The sequence below is a fragment of the Calonectris borealis genome, chromosome 3 (assembly GCF_964195595.1).
Source record: "Calonectris borealis chromosome 3, bCalBor7.hap1.2, whole genome shotgun sequence".
NCBI classification, from domain to species: Eukaryota; Metazoa; Chordata; class Aves; order Procellariiformes; family Procellariidae; genus Calonectris; species Calonectris borealis.
Genome location: NC_134314.1, coordinates 99,698,708 through 99,714,733, shown reverse-complemented (window position 1 = coordinate 99,714,733; position 16,026 = coordinate 99,698,708). Strand labels below are relative to the sequence as shown.

The 16,026-nt window shown below is 40.8% G+C and overlaps 1 protein-coding gene across 1 annotated transcript; it reads left to right on the top strand.

Moving 5' to 3' along the window:
- Positions 1–298: 298 nt before the first annotated feature.
- Positions 299–15,098, top strand: ABCG8 (ATP binding cassette subfamily G member 8). The gene is made up of 13 exons (XM_075148154.1): positions 299–481; positions 1,893–1,997; positions 2,765–2,921; positions 4,909–5,147; positions 5,563–5,695; positions 7,399–7,668; positions 9,592–9,757; positions 9,846–9,938; positions 10,786–10,985; positions 11,112–11,188; positions 12,553–12,820; positions 13,369–13,496; positions 13,981–15,098. Exons 1-13 carry the CDS (start codon positions 410–412, stop codon positions 14,116–14,118), a joined length of 2,046 nt encoding a protein of 681 aa, XP_075004255.1. The 5' UTR covers positions 299–409; the 3' UTR covers positions 14,119–15,098.
- The last annotated feature ends 928 nt before the right edge of the window (positions 15,099–16,026 follow it).

The following is a 16,026-nucleotide window of genomic DNA, read 5'->3' as shown; positions in this document are numbered from 1 at the left end:
CGACACTGCCACCACCATGCCTCCCCTGGCGCTGGGCAGGGGCAGCTCCCCGCTGTCCCCGGGTCAGAGCAGGTCGCTGCCCCCGCTGCTTGCCACCCAGGGAAGCGCCTAAAAGAAAATAGAGGGGCGCTCAGTTCTTTCTTTTTCCTGAGAACAACTGACAGGCGATTAGCTGAAGCTGCTATCTGATGTACCTTTAGCCCGAGGTGTTACTGTCCCAGAGGAGGGGAATATTTCCCTGTCCACAGGGTCATGCCAGCTGCAGAGACGCAGCGCGCCAGGAGAAATGGTGCTGCGGTGAAGGTGCCGAGAAAGGGCTGAGCTCAAAACCAAGAGGAGAAGGATTTCCACAGCTTTCAAAGAGCTGATAGTCAAACCACCACAGGAAGCAAGACCTTCCACTGCCGACATGAAGGAAGCCACTGAAAATGTCTCCCTGGACGGTGCTGGCTGGAGCCACGTGGCACGCAAGGACTTGCCGGTGAGCGAGACCTGCGGGGAGTGGGGAGAGACCCGGTGGGCTCAGCCACCCCGCAGCTACAGCGCTTGCCCAGGAGCTGGGAGAGGCGGGTGGCCAGCCTGCCGACCAGGCTTTTGCAGGCAGCGAGTCCTTACCTCCTCCAGCTCTGAAACGGGGAGCAGAAAGCGTCCTCACCCCCCACAAGAGCACACTGGGGATGAGGCTGGTGCCATGCAAGCTGCGCTCAGATGCCACAGTGGTGGGGCTGAGGGAGGGGATCTTCAAATATGTGGATGGAGCAGAAAGTCCCTGAGCATGGCCTGGACTGGCTTTCCCAGGACATGCCTTTGGGATGTAAAACTGGCTCCCCACATTTGCTGGGGACCACCTGTTTTTTTTAAAATTAAGTTCAACGTAAGCTAGAGTGCAGAGTGCTTTGGCAGCGGAGGCGGGGGGCTTGGAAGGCTTTAATGTGGCTTTTCAGGCTGCTTGGTGTCACGTTGCCTTCCCCTGTGTATCTAGACTGAAAAGATTAATCAGCCTCGTTTGCTGTGAGGGTAGGAGGTGCACACAAAGATTGTGGTCGCCATCTGCCAAAGATACCACAGGCATGGACAGGGTCCGCCACACAGGGAACAGGTATGTTTGCCTTGGCTAGGGTATGAGTCTGACTCGTAGGAAAGGCACAAGGCTGTGGGAGAGATATGGCTGCCTGGAGTGAAAACTACAGGCATGCACACAGAATTAACCCCAAAGCCAGAAAGCTGCCTCAGCAAAGACTTCTTAATTGCAACTATATGCAAAAGGTTAACCAAGCCAAGTGGAGACTCTGTTATTTTAACTGATATCTCAGAACACTAAGTTCCAGTTGACAAACTGAATTTAAAAAACAAAAGAGGAGAAAAAGAGACTGTACTTGTGATTGCACACCTACTTGTTCGTAAAGCCTTCAAGTTAACGAGTCCCTGTGGAATTCAATAACGAACATACTTCCAGTGAACCTTAATTTTTACCTGTCATAACTTATGAATTTCAGTATGCACCATTTTGATCCAGTAGGCTAACATTGCTGAAGCAGTACATTTTTTTCTCAAAAATAGAAATAGAGTCCAATCTCTTTATAGTGGCATGACATTTATCTCCATTTTGAAAGTGATCCCATTTAAACTGAAAGCAAATAGAAGACCATAGCGCAGCATGTTTGGCCCTCGTACATGCCACTAGAACAAAGTACATTTCACACTGATTGACAACTCATTTCAACCCTTTTCAGGTTTCATTTCAGATTTTTGCACTACGGTAACTCATCAACAATACTGTTATATCCCATAAAATGTATTACCCTTTGTGCTTTGCCTTTTCTGAACTCAAATTTTAACAGCATGTTAGGTATTGTAATTAACTATTGTAATTAACCTAATAACTTTTCCAGACCAAGGCCCAGGATACTATTTTTTGCTCTGAAGAAGATAACAGTCTGTATTTCACATACAACGGAAAATCAAACGTTCTCGAGGTCAAAGAACTCAACTACCAGGTAAAAGTTGTAATTTACATACCTTCCTTCAGCAAGGAGCATATCCAGCAATGCCTGTTTCTATATGCAAGCCATTTTAAAAGCTAAACAAAGTTGAAGTTCACAACACAAAGTTCACACGACCATGGCACAGTCAAATACACAGAAGTTTTGTGAGCAGAATCATGCTCTTGGCTGCAGTATTGAGAGCAGGCTAAACCCTCTATTGCAAACGTATCTAGTAAAGCTAGGGGATAAGACAGGAAAAGAGGTCTGTTTCTAGGCTCTGTTTTTTCTCAGTCTTGAGCCAAATTATTCCTCTGCGGGCTGGGGCAGAGGGACTTTCTGTCCAGCGAGGGATGGTGGGAGCTCTTGCTGGCAAGTATAGGTATGCAGAAGGAGACAAAGAGAGGATAACTAACAAGGAGGATTTCAGGAAACCAGCGAAATTTTTCATCTCCCTTTGTGCCACCATGGCATCTGAAGTAGATTTCACAATTTTCAGTTTTGCGTAATTTCAAATTATATTAAAAATTTTAAACATTTAAAATTTACAATAGCAATAAATTACCAAAGTAATAGAGGACAGAGATAGCTTTAGTGATTAACAGAATAAGAAGCAAAGCATGAAAACCATACTTGGCTGTAAAAGAACTTTCTTCCATGTATTTCTGAAGATTAACAATATTATTTTAGCATATTCTCTGCTTGCAACATCATAACTTTGAAGATATTTATTGCTAAATAGTTTATTGTTTGAATTGAAGGGACTTGTTTCTTTCTGTTAGGTTAACATGGCATCCCAAATTCCCTGGTATGAAAAACTCGCGCAGATGAAAATGCCATGGACCTGGAAATCGGATCCCCATTCTCATGTGTCAATAATCCAGAACCTGAATTTAAAAGTTCAAAGTGGTCAGATGCTAGCTATTATAGGAAGCACTGGTAAGAGCAACCAAATTTCATTATTTGACCAACTCTCAGATAAAACGTACACAGCCAAGAGCAATGCTCTGCAGTCTTTTGCATGGCAAAATCTAGTTGAGAAACAACAATTGGAAATGTGTTACTTAAGTACATTCTTAAAATGTCTGAGGAAACAAGGTGTGAGGAAACAAAGAATGATACTGGGGAAAAAAGAATTAAAATTTATTTTCAAAACCAATTTTGTTGTGACTTGTACACATTGGTTGTTTGTTTCCTGAGGTGTAGTGGGGTATTGTTATAACTGTGGCCTGCAGTCCCAGCTCTGCCGGACATGAATCAGCTTCATGGCTCAGATTCAAAACAGGCCAATTGCAGACCTTACCCAGTAACATAGCAGACAAATGGGGCCAGACCCCATAAGAAAGATCAGTGGCAACTTGCATAGTCATAAGCAGGAATTCCCTTCAGATTGAAACAATTCTAACAGGATAAAATATCGCATTTGGATTAATTAAGAGAAACTTACAGAGAAGAAAAGACAGTTCCTCTTCTGTTTGGCTTTAAAATGGGTCTCTGCTTTCCTCCATCTTTTTTTTTTTTTCCTTTCATTTTCTGGTGGGACTGGTTTAATCTTCTCCAGGGTGAGGCCGACTAATGGAGAGATAACCTTTACCCCATGTGGTTAGTTGAGTCTAAGCTCATCTAGGGGGATAAGAAATAGACACATGACCTGTTAAACTGAAGTAAAAAGTACCCATACTGAAGTAAAAAGTACCCATACTTTGGAGATAAAAACTCCCATGCTGTGTCTCCACTAGACTCTTACATCAGGTTAGCTCAGTGATTCAGTGAAGATACTCTCTCAAAGGCAAGGCATATTTGCCAAAGAAGTTTTAACTTTATTTCTCAAAAGAGGTTTTTCTTCCCCATTGCCATGGGAATATTTTCTTAGCACATGTCCTTAATGTAATTGAAGTTGTACCTTAGAGATTCTCCTGATAATAAAAGGAAAAGCTTGTGATGAAGTAACGTATTGAGTTATAGATATAGCACTTTTGTAAGGTAACATACACTGAGCACAAATCCCTTTCAGCAAACTAGTCAAACTATTTTTAAAAGCTGTTTATCATCTATTTCATCAAATGCCTTAGTAAAATGGATTAAACTGCTGATGGGTTTCACGTTGTCAATGGCAATCAATATGTCACTCTTAAATAGAGCAATACGTAGTTTACAGATGGATGGGTTTCTTTTTTAGAATGTATATATTAAGAAACAAGTGTGGAGTTAATCTTTCAACAGGGAACTAGAAATAAATGACATCTAATCATAATACGGGAGCTCTGTGTGTTTACATACAGTATTATATAGCAAAAAGGAAAAATTCATTTGCTATTTAATTCCAAATCAGGTTTTGTTTTCATTGTTTTACTTTTCTTACCTCTGAGTACAAGCCAGCTTTTCTTAATTATTTAAATGACTTTTTGTCTTATTTAAGTAATAATAATTTTTTATTTCAACCATTATTAAGATTCTTATTGTCTGTATAATAATTCAGCGCTTTAGTCATTCAGCTGTTCCAGCTGCCGTTTCCCTCCACAAAACAAGCTCTTGCCGAGCATTTAGTTGCCAGCCCTGCAGCCAGCGCAGGATACGACCTTTCACTTATGTTTCAAAAGTGAGAGGTAACAAGAGGACAAAGAGACCTTGCTTCTTGAGTTCATGGAGCTATCCTCAATGCCCAACTACCCAATTCTGCTGAGAAATGACAAAGGTTAAAGCCACGTACTCCATTCCAGAGGAGAGAGATTTCCTGAATATGAGCTTGTAGTCGGGTGTCAGTATTTTCTTTCAAGACCATCCCGTCTCTGTGGCTTTGGAAAAGCTTTGGGAAGGGTTGGGGAAAAGATGGTAGGAAACGAAAACTTCTATCCTCTGTGACTAAATCAACTTTTCAACATAATCCCCTGGAAATTAATTGAATTTTCAATTTTGATTTTTCTAGCTGGTGGAAAGACATCTTTGCTTGATGTGATAACTTGCCGGGATCATGGAGGCAAAATCAAGTCTGGTCAAATCATGATCAATAACAAACCCAGCACTCCCCAGCTTGTTAAGAAATGCATCGCACACGTGCGGCAGGATGACCGACTGCTCCCCCACCTGACTGTCAGAGAAACGCTATTGTTCGTTGCCAAACTGCGCCTTCCAAAGTTTTTTTCAGACTCACAAAGGAAAAAAAGGGTAATTAAACTGTTGGAAAAAAATAAAGTTGTCAAAAATGTGTCTGACAGGAATTATCCAAGAGATCCTGTGTGTTTGGATTCAGAACAGCTAATCTGGCATTTTTTCATGTAGATTATGATATAAACCTTTTTCTTCTTTCAAGATAGAAACCAGCAATTGTTCCAAAGCTCATAAAAAATGACAATCTAGAGAAAGCATTAGAGAGCCTGAAAGAAGAACTAAATTGCTGATCGCTGAGCCTTTTTTAATGTTATCTCTAAAATCAAGATGTGTTTTCAAGTGTCTCTTGATCAGATAGCACTGAAACATCCAGATGAATTTTAACCACATTAATCATATTTTCAGCTTTATCTATGCATGAATGTGCAAATAAACCCTTGCTTTATCTCTGTTACCCTTCGGATCCCTCCAGGTAGAAGACGTTATAGCAGAACTACGCTTGCGTCAGTGTGCAAACACCAGGGTAGGGAACGAGTACCTCCGCGGTGTTTCGGGAGGCGAGAGGCGGAGAGTGAGCATCGGTGTGCAGCTGCTCTGGAACCCGGGTGAGCAAAACCCCGACACCTTCCTTGTGCCCACCACAGACCACTGGCTGAAATGGGGCAGTAACTGAAGATAGGAACTTTCAGGGAAGAGTCATACACACAGTTGCCCCTGAGGCAACTCGATGAGTTCATACTCAGGACACTTAACAGGTCTTGCACCACGCTCTGCCAGAGGTTACCTCTCCATAGCAAAGTTAGGCACAGTGACTGGGTGCTGGTCCATTTGCTTAAATTGAAATCAGTGCTGATCACAGATAATAATGTAATTATTACAGTAATAATTCTGTAAATGGAGCCAGCCTACTTTTGCTTCTGCCACCTTTGCCAATGGAGCAGCAGAGCCAGGCAGAGTCCCCCTGAGAGCCTTCACCCACCGCTCTCTAAAACCACCATCACACAGACTTCTGAAAGTTGCCTGAAGTCACCCTTACAGCAGAGCTCTGGTTTATGCATATCAGCATGAGGTTTGTTTTTTATCTGACCGCACGACACAAGTTACTTTGGAAGGCTGCTGGCCTATTATAACATCAGGATTGTTTTCCTTTCCTCCAACCCAGCCCATTTACATGTGCAATGTTAACAGGGAAGGTCATTTTCTTGGCTGCATAGTCAGTGATTGTGGTCTTGTGCAACTCACTGACGTGGCTGGCTCATGCCGCAGGTGAACTAGAAATTTCCATCGTCTTCAGCAGAAGCAAAACAGGAGGCTAAATCTGCAGTTGATTTTGCAGGATTGAATCCCCTATCTGCTCTTATATATATATCAAAAGCACTAATAGTCTTGGCTGAGCCTCTTGTTGAGCAATAATTCCCATCAGCTCTTCCACTGGGAAATGGATCTGAGAATTTTTTGCTTGTATAAAGTTATATTTTTGTAATTATGGGGAAAGCAGAAGTCTTTTTTTTGTGAGAAGTGATGCTCAGGAATAGACGTGCTGGTACTGAAGTAAAAAAAAGAATTAGTTCCAGGAAAAATAAGTAAAGTTTTCTTTACATTTCAAACATGTTTTTTACCCCTCAGCACAGAAACCACGTCTGTGTACAGACATTGCCTTGCTCTGATTGAAGTCATTAAGTTCTATAATAACACAAACACTGCAAAATAATAAAACTCTTTCAAGTTTGTAACAACAAATTGCAAAACAAACAAACAAAATTCCAAACATATATATATCTCTTCATATATATGTGCGAATAGGTGCAAAACAGAGCACAGTTTGGGAGGAGGAGCTATCTAAATTAATACTGTGTGAATATTTACACATGACTAATGCACGAGGTTTACATATCGAGCATTTAGGTTAAAATATTTCAGTAGGCAGGATACAAAACTAATACTATTGTATTAACTAATACTCAGGTATCTGATTTTTGTACGGGCAAAGTGCAAAAACTGCAGAGAAGAATGTGAATTTAATAAGGATCCTAAATCTTCATCCCAATGAAAAATAAAAAAAATATCTTGCTTCCAGTGGGAGCAAGATAAGATTTAAAATAATTACTCTTGGTCATCATGTTCAGTAAGATAGTGCAAGAAATTGCCATTGTTGCATATTATGTGATGCTGGTATGAAATATACTTTGGACTTTAAAAAAGAAGGAATATATCTGTGCGATTTCATGCACTAGCACCATTTCACTTAGAACATATTTTCCAAATCAAACATGCTGCTTTCCACAGCTAAACTTATTGTCTTTGGCAGGAATACTCATACTCGATGAGCCCACATCTGGACTGGACAGTTTTACTGCACATAACCTTGTGATAACATTATCCAGACTGGCCAGAGGAAACAGATTAGTTCTTCTTTCACTTCATCAGCCGCGGTCAGATATCTTCCAACTGTTTGATTTAGTTCTTCTGATGACTTCTGGAGTCACTGTCTATTCTGGAACAGCTAGAGACATGGTCCCATATTTCACAGAATTAGGCTACCCCTGCCCAAGGTACAGCAATCCTGCAGATTTCTATGGTTAGTATTAAGCACTGCCATAAAAAAGGTTACTGGAAATCATTTGCTTTCATAAGTGTATCAGGTAACATTGATTTTTATTGACTATAACTGTCTTAGAAATGCCTTATAACTGACTCAAATCAATACTATAGCAAGTTCAGGTTTTAATAAGATCGTTATTTGTCAGTACAGGAAATGTAACAAAAACAAGAGGTACGGACAAAATCAATTTTAAATAATCCTCCTTTTAACTCTGCCAGGTGTAGCAACTCTTCCACATGTTTAGAACACTTATTCCCATGTTTTAGCTGGTTGAAACGTTTACCCATCCAGACATGGATGAACTGATCAATTGCTTTCTGTAGCCAGTTCTCTGACTTCTGAATTAAGAAATGTGGGAAGCTAGTTTCCCAAGGTGAGGAATAATACACATCTGGAACAGTAAAGGGGAAAGAGAAGTGCTGCCCAACAGAGCACATTGGAAGGGAAAAACCCAGAACAGCAATCCTTTTATTCCTGTTCTCAAAGAAAGTTAACTACATGGTTCCAAATCCATTCCTCTTCTGTTTTTTGCAACATGCACGGGGAATCTGGCCCTGTTAATCTAATGGCAGTAGCCTCTTACCGCAGAGGTTGGTTCAGTTCCAGCCCGGAGGTCTTTGCACTCGAGTTGGCTAGGAAACCTTGTACAGACACCAACCTCAATGCTCTGGAGTAACCTCTTCGTCTGTGTCTATGTGGCAAGCGGTGTCAGCTCGTATCAGCTGTGCAGAGATAAACAGAAGTTCACCTCAGTGTCAAGCCCTGCAAAACGACCTTTGTCACCACCATGGTTCAGAGCAGTCCTCAGCCAAGCACAGCCTTGAGGAAGGCTTGCACCACCCCTGTATGGGAATGGAGAATATGAGGCAGTCCTGGGGAAACTTGTAGCTACAGCCTGTGGTTACAGAGACAAACCCCTATGACATGGAAGCGGGGAGGGATGAGAAAGGGAGGTGGAAGACCATTTAGCAGTATGCACAGAGTCAGTACCCATAGGAAGAGAAGAGAAATATGGGCAGCAGGAAGGTGGAAATGGGACAGGATGGTAGAGTATGCCACAGCATGAAGGAGCACCTGCAGAAATGCACGAATGCTAGCTGTGTGTCCGACAGAGAAACAGGAGACTACGGCACAAGGGAAGAGGTGGGGCAGGTGGCAACTAATTTCTGATGGACTGCTGCTGAAGAGTGGCTGAAGAGAGATGATCAGCCCAATGTAAGGAGTTATGAAATGTACAGCGATAGTTCTCTCAGAAAGCATCTGCAAAACGTCAGCTATTGTCATGCTACGCTGAAGGTCAGCATTGGAAAATACTATTAAAAGTTTAGATTTAAAAAAATCATTTTTCTACGTATAAAAATAATGCTAAAAGTCAACTATTGTTGCTGCTACTATGTTGTCCTTGGATAATATCTGTCCTGAGCTTTCTCAGTTTCAGGTAAAGTTTATGGCACCTTTGTAAGATACAAAAAAAGATGATAACTATCGTTTTGCAGATGGAGAAAAAAACATGTGATTTAAGTCAGATTCACATAACAGATTGTAAATGCCTACATGCCAGGAAGGGAATTCAAACTGTTTATCCTCAGCACCCTGCTCAAGCCACTATTAAATTTAGAAAAATCTGAAATAGTAGTTTACAATAGTCTAACAAACAATTATGAAATCTCTCAGTGATTCATTGAATGACTAGATAAGAAACATCTCCCAAGACAAAATACACATTAACAATCTGTTCTTCTCTAATTACCTAAAGTAACTGATAAAGTTTTAACCATTGTAGCTTAATGCATGCACACAGGTCATACTGCCTGTTCACAATGAAACCTCTGATTCTAAACACATCATAAAGTTATCACATCTGTAGCATATGGACTCATGTCAAACAATGTCTTGCAGTTGATTTGACCAGTATTGATAAACAGACCACAGAAAAGGAGATGGAAAGCCGAAAAAGAGCAAATACTCTTGCCAACTTGTTCCTAGAAAAAGTCAAAGATTTTGATGATTTCTTATGGAAAGTTACTGAAGGAGATAATGTTGCAACCACATTCAGCAAGCAAAGGTAAAGAAAAGAGTGTCATACAGCAGATCTGGAATAACAGCTACAGCCCGTGATAATTTCATGGTTTTTTCTCTTTTCTTTTGGGCAGGTCCCATGTAAATTCAGAAGAAGCTATCAACATGCCTCACTATTCAAGTGATCAATTACCAGGAGTCTTAAAGCAGTTCACTATATTATTAAGGTAACCTTATCTCCAGCATAAACAGTTACGTATCATGCCTATTTGTATTTTAAAGCATAAGAAAGAAGCACAAAATGAGAACTGAGTGCATGCTGAAAGTGCAGAGCTAGCGCTAGGCCTGAGCAAGCTGTAGAGCAGAGGTGTTGCTATACCGGCTCACCCCAGCCCCCTACGCAGGACAGCAGCCAGGATGTATGGCCCCACCTTTCTGCCCCAGGGCTCCTTCCAGACACAGTCACCTCCAGCTCACATCACTGGGAGCCCTCAGCTTTAAGCAGCAGCAGGCTCCGGAAGGTGCATCCCAGTTTTGGATACTGCTGTCCCGATACCCATGCCAAAGTGTGGTGACTCAACCCTCAGCAAGCCCCGGCAGCTGCGTGGTAGGCTCAGGCATAGCCAGTCTCACACCTCTGCCTCAGATTTGAAGCCAGGAGGCTTCAGTGATTATAGCCAGCATAGATGAGTATTGTAGTTGGGTCTCAGGCTTGTGTACTCAAAAGAAACATGATCAACTGGTTCAATACATGTAGAACATCACTACCAGCATCAGCTGTTATTAGCGTATGCTACAGTAATTGCTTCTGTGTCTCCGAAATCAGACCATCCCACCCCCATTGCCTTCCTTCAAGCTTTCAGGATTTCAGACCTGAAATACTAGGCGGCTACAGACGCTCAATAGCTTTGATTAGGTAAAATCCTTTACAGAAACTGACAGCCCAACTCCTGTCCTACTCAAAGTCAGCAAGTTCCACGAATTTATTTTAGCAGGGCGTTCGGGGCAACGTATCTGAATATAACCGGCATTAGTAAGTACTATAACTTATGGTCAATGTTGCTGTTTTCCTAGTCGTCAAGTCTCCAATGACTTCAGAGATCTTTCAACGTTATTAATCCATGGATTTGAGGCCCTTCTCATGTCATTATTAATTGGATTTTTGTACTACGGCCATGAGAAAACCAGACTCTCTATTCGTGACACAACAGCACTGTTGTACATGATAGGAGCACTAATCCCATTCACAGTGATTTTGGATGTTATTGCCAAATGTAAGTGTCAGTTTTCTTTTACATGTTATAAGCAATCAAAGTCAGAAAATTCCTAAATGAATGAAAAAATTATACTTATTAATGCAACCCTAGGATGAAACCAACCTGTTTGTTCCTACTCTGCAGGTCACTCGGAAAGAGCTATGCTTTATCATGACTTGGAAGATGGAATGTACTCCGTTAGCCCATACTTCTTTGCTAAGGTAATTGGTTTTGTTGCCAGGAAATACAAACAGCTGACTTTAACATTGAAAACCACAAACAAACCAAAGCCTTGTTGTATAAATGATCACATTCATATCAGACTGTGTTCTTTTGTGTCTGCCAGCTAAGGCTATCGTTCTTGCTTCCTTGGCATTAATGGATTAAACCTCACACTACTTTAGATCTGTTGCCATAAGTCATGGCTGAGATCCCACCCCAGAAAAGCCAAAGAAGAATCTTTCACTGCGTTGTTTGGTCAGAATTTGAGAAATCTCAAACTCAAATTTGAGGGTTTAGACAGTTTTACATACCTGCATATTGCATTCACTGAAGCATCTTTGAAAGTTTGATTATATGTCTTGATCTGTAAAACAAAATATTCATATTAAATGCTAAAGAAAAGGTAAAACAGAAGTGACAAAATGCTAACTGTGACATTTCCAGTAGTTGTTTGGGCCTGTACTGGTCAGAGATAAACAACCGTATTAAATGCACGAAGAGCCAAAGTTTCTGAAAATCAATTAGAACTTTTAAAAAATTACATTCTCTTTCTCACAGATTTAGAATAATCCCTTCTTTGTGATGTTGCCACTGTTAGATGAGTTCTGCCTGCCATGGCATCTGTAATTTAGGTTTCCATTTCTGCACAAGATTTTAAATGCTTATTAGTGGTTGCCAGAGAAAAATATTCTTTGCATTGTGTCACAAAGATTGCACATTATTCATAGAGAAATCGATGTAATTTGTTACAACCTTAGTATTAGAGGATAGTAGCAACCCTCTTCAGAAGAAATAATCATAACAGTCTCTATACTTATCTTCAGATATTTGAGAAAATCCTAAGCGTGTTTTTTGTTTTACAGTGAGTTAAGTAGTTACTAACTGGACTGCCTTTGGGACACAGTGGGGAAGTGACCAACAGCCAAATTTGTCTCAAATTTTATCTCAGACTAGGTTCAATCAAATTTGGACAAAACACACAGTTGCCATGAATCAGTAACAGTATTACTGTTAGCAAGCGCACCAGTTCTCAGGGAAAGTGTCCTAAATTCTTAGAAGCTGCCAAAACCGTTACAAAACAAGACATCTAATCTGTAACAAGAATCCTCTCGTTTTAAGAATTAGTTATAGGAATTGTCACAGCTAGAGAAAAAATTAGTAAGGATTTCAATTTTTGCTGTGGATTGCTTTTGGATGTCACCAACACCACCTAACAGGGAGGTGATTGCATTCTAACGGAGTATTTCCTGTAGTTTTTATAAACAGTCTGTAAGTACGTTGAGGTACATCTCAGAAGGCTTTGTGATTATCATTCAACTTATTTTTCTCTCTCTCTTCCCCCCCCCCCCCCCTTCCTGAATAGATTTTGGGGGAGCTCCCAGAGCACTGCACTTTTGTCATAATTTATGGGGTTCCCATCTACTGGCTGGCAAACCTCATTCCTGAACCAGAACATTTCCTGCTGAACTTCCTCTTGGTATGGCTGGCTGTATATTGTGCCCGGGCGATGGCACTTTGGGTGGCAGCACTGCTGCCGACTTTACAGCTCTCAGCCTTCTTCGGCAACGTCCTTTTCACATCGTTCTACCTGAGCGGTGGTTTTGTGATAAGCTTGGAAAACCTCTGGACGGGTAAGACAAAGCTCCCACCATCCCTCCAAACTGAAACATCAATGGTTTTCATTAGTGACAGGTTGTTGTGAGGCTGAATGTGTCCTGTGCAGGAAAATTCGGCTTCATTCTTACCTGTGCAATCATCTTCTTGGGTGATGATGGTGGAGTCAGATTGTTCATTTTAAATCAGTTTCTCCATCTGAAAATGAGGTAACAATAAATTTGGTCAAAAAAGCACTTAGTGAAAGGCTCGATTCTTACATGGTTGTTAAATTTTTCAGTAAAAAGAATTATATTCAGTAGCTGAAGATTGAGCTGCAGTGAGACTTGGTTGACAGTGGGAGTTTGATGGATATTAGCTCTCTCCTAACTTTCCATCTCCACGTAATAATATAAAGTATATCTGCCATTTTGCCCAATAATAAAATGTGGTATGTTTACAGCCTCTTGTTGTCAAGAAATTAGACAAACCTGCTGTATTTGGCAGCAACACAGCAGTTTTTGAGGTCTCAAGTAAGTTTTGTGTATGTATATCAATTTCTTTCTTTCTGCCATTTTTTTCCCAGTTCCATTTTGGGTTTCTAAAATCTCTTTTCTCCGATGGAGTTTTCAAGGCATGATGCAAATACAGTTCACTGACCTCACATATGAAATGACTGTGGGAAATACTACATTTCAAATACCAGGGAAACTTGTAAGTCACCAATAAAAATTGTTACAAACATTTGATAACTAATTAGAATGCTATTTATATGCCCATCATATTTAAGTAGATGCTGTAGGCCTCAAATTTGAGAAGCACTAAATCAATATGCCAAGTCACGTTACACTTGGTGTATTTTAAATTTGTCCCTACAGCAGTCACTCCTTTTATCCTTTTCTTTTTAATGGAAGATAGAAAAAAAGAAAACAATAAAGGGCAACTATTTCCTACATAAGCCCCAACTATGTGCTTGCTGAAATTGTTCAGAGGCTGAACCGTATTCCTCTGAAATACCGCAGCCCCTAGACGTGGCGTAGCTGTAACCAGCTATCAAACCACTCTGAAAGTCGCATCCAGCTGGAAACCAAGGGAAAAGGTGGCAGGGGCCAGGGAAGCTCACACGTAAAACACGCTTCACAGATCCAGCATGAAAATTTTGTGTCCGTTCCTAATTTTGCATTATCTGTGGTTACAGGTCACTCAGGCTCTGGACCTGGACTCCCACCCTCTCTACGTAAGCTATCTCGTCCTCGCTGGTATCGTTTGCAGTTTCCTCCTTTTGTATTATTTATCTCTGAGGTTCATCAAGCAGAAATCACAGCAAGACTGGTAACAGCAAACCACGCAGAGGCGGCAGCAAGGACACAGGGAAAGCCCACGAGCTGATTTTTGGTCACCTCCGCAGCCGCGCAGGGGGAGAGCAGGTCCCTGCGGGGAGCGGCGGGTGCCGCCAGCCCGGCTGGCCACGGGATGGCAGCAGAACACCGGGAGTCGGCAGGCAGGCCGTGCTCCTCCACGCAGCCTGGGGCTGGCGTCGGTGGTTGTTGTTGTTTGTTTGTTTGTCGTACAGTTTTTATAGGTGACAAGACGCTTATGAGTTCTCCACACCTTGAAATATGGGCCACTGATTTAAAAGGACCCATCCCACTTAGTAATAGCTGATGTTTTAGTCCATAATGTTTGAATGTATAGTGATCACGTACTTAATTCGGAGAGCTCAGAGAGAAGTGGGATCAGCACGCACACAAAATGCTACTTTCTGTAGCATGTATAACATTCAGCACTCATAAGAACAGTGTAGAGGAAAGCAACACTGACGATTTTACTGAAGCTTCAGGAGAAATGCAAGGATGGAAAACACAACTGGTAACGATTCTGTGTTGTTTCTACTTGCTTACGTGTTTTACGGCTTTGCCTTTATGTTCCAGTTAGATGCTGTTGATGCCCAAAATGGGTATTTTCCCACTGTACAGCTGATTTCTTGTAACAGATAATTTTATCTCACCTTCTTGGATTTATTTCTACAGTATCAATACATACCGATTGGTTGTTATCAATCACATTTTTCTCCATAGCAATACAAATCACAGACATTTGCCAAGTTTGGTTCCTAAGATTCTCAGGTAGAAAACACCAAACCTGACCCTCCGGTAATTAAAAATCTAATGGTGCAATCTATGAAGTGCTTGTAATTGTGCTCCTAGTTATGCTCAGCCATAAGACACAAATGGTCAGAAAAGGAGTAACAATAAATAAACGGCTATAATTCACACATAGTCATGGTAAGTGCGTGTGCAAATTAGGTGTACAGTTGTCCCAAGCATTTTACAAGATTAGCTTGTTTGATTTTAAATGTTTGGATGCATATCTCTGTGTTTATATACAGAGACCCAAAGCACATCGTCCACTTTCATTTACATGTTGCACACAGTGGAAAACTACTAGTGTAATCGGCTATAATGCCCCGGATACTGTTATGTAAATACCTTTTTTTTTTTTTTAAAAGAAATAAGAATGAAAGAACATTAATATTTTATTATTCTATTTGGCAGTTAGGGCTGCCACATTACTTTCCACAGGTTCCACGTGGCAATAAATTCCCAGGAAGACCCTAGTCTAAAGATGTTAAGCAGGTCTGATGATAAAGTAACAGCTTCAGCCCCAGGCAGCAAACACTGGACTCCAAAACACTCCAAGGTTTTTCTAAGGTGAATTCTACCACTTCTTTCTGGTTCTGCTGCATGTGATTTAAAAAAACAAAACAAAACAAACCCCAAAAAACCAACACCAAAGCCCACACTTGATCTGATCCTAGTGCCATTTTGAAATGATCAGATTTTCATTGCCTTTTAATGGCAAAGCCAATTCTTTCAGTCCAATTCAGCATCATTAAATTGTCAGAATAGCGGCTTCTTGTTTGATTCTTAATTATTCCTTTTTATTATATTTAAGACACTGAATTTTTTTAAAGTGGTTTACTCTTCTTTGTAATGATCTGTTGTGATTAGAATCTCTTTTATATTACACTGAAGTTTTAAGGGTATATATTGGTACTTCTAGTCTAAACCGCTATTTTCAAGGTATTTAGAGGATTAAATTCTAGGCTGACTCTCTGTTGTGAGTTCACTTTGATGTTTAATAAAAAAAGGAGAGACACAATAGGAGAAATTAAAGACATAAGGGACAGCTCTGAATTTTAGGGGCATATTGTCATGCACAGAAATCTTCAGGCATCTAGATA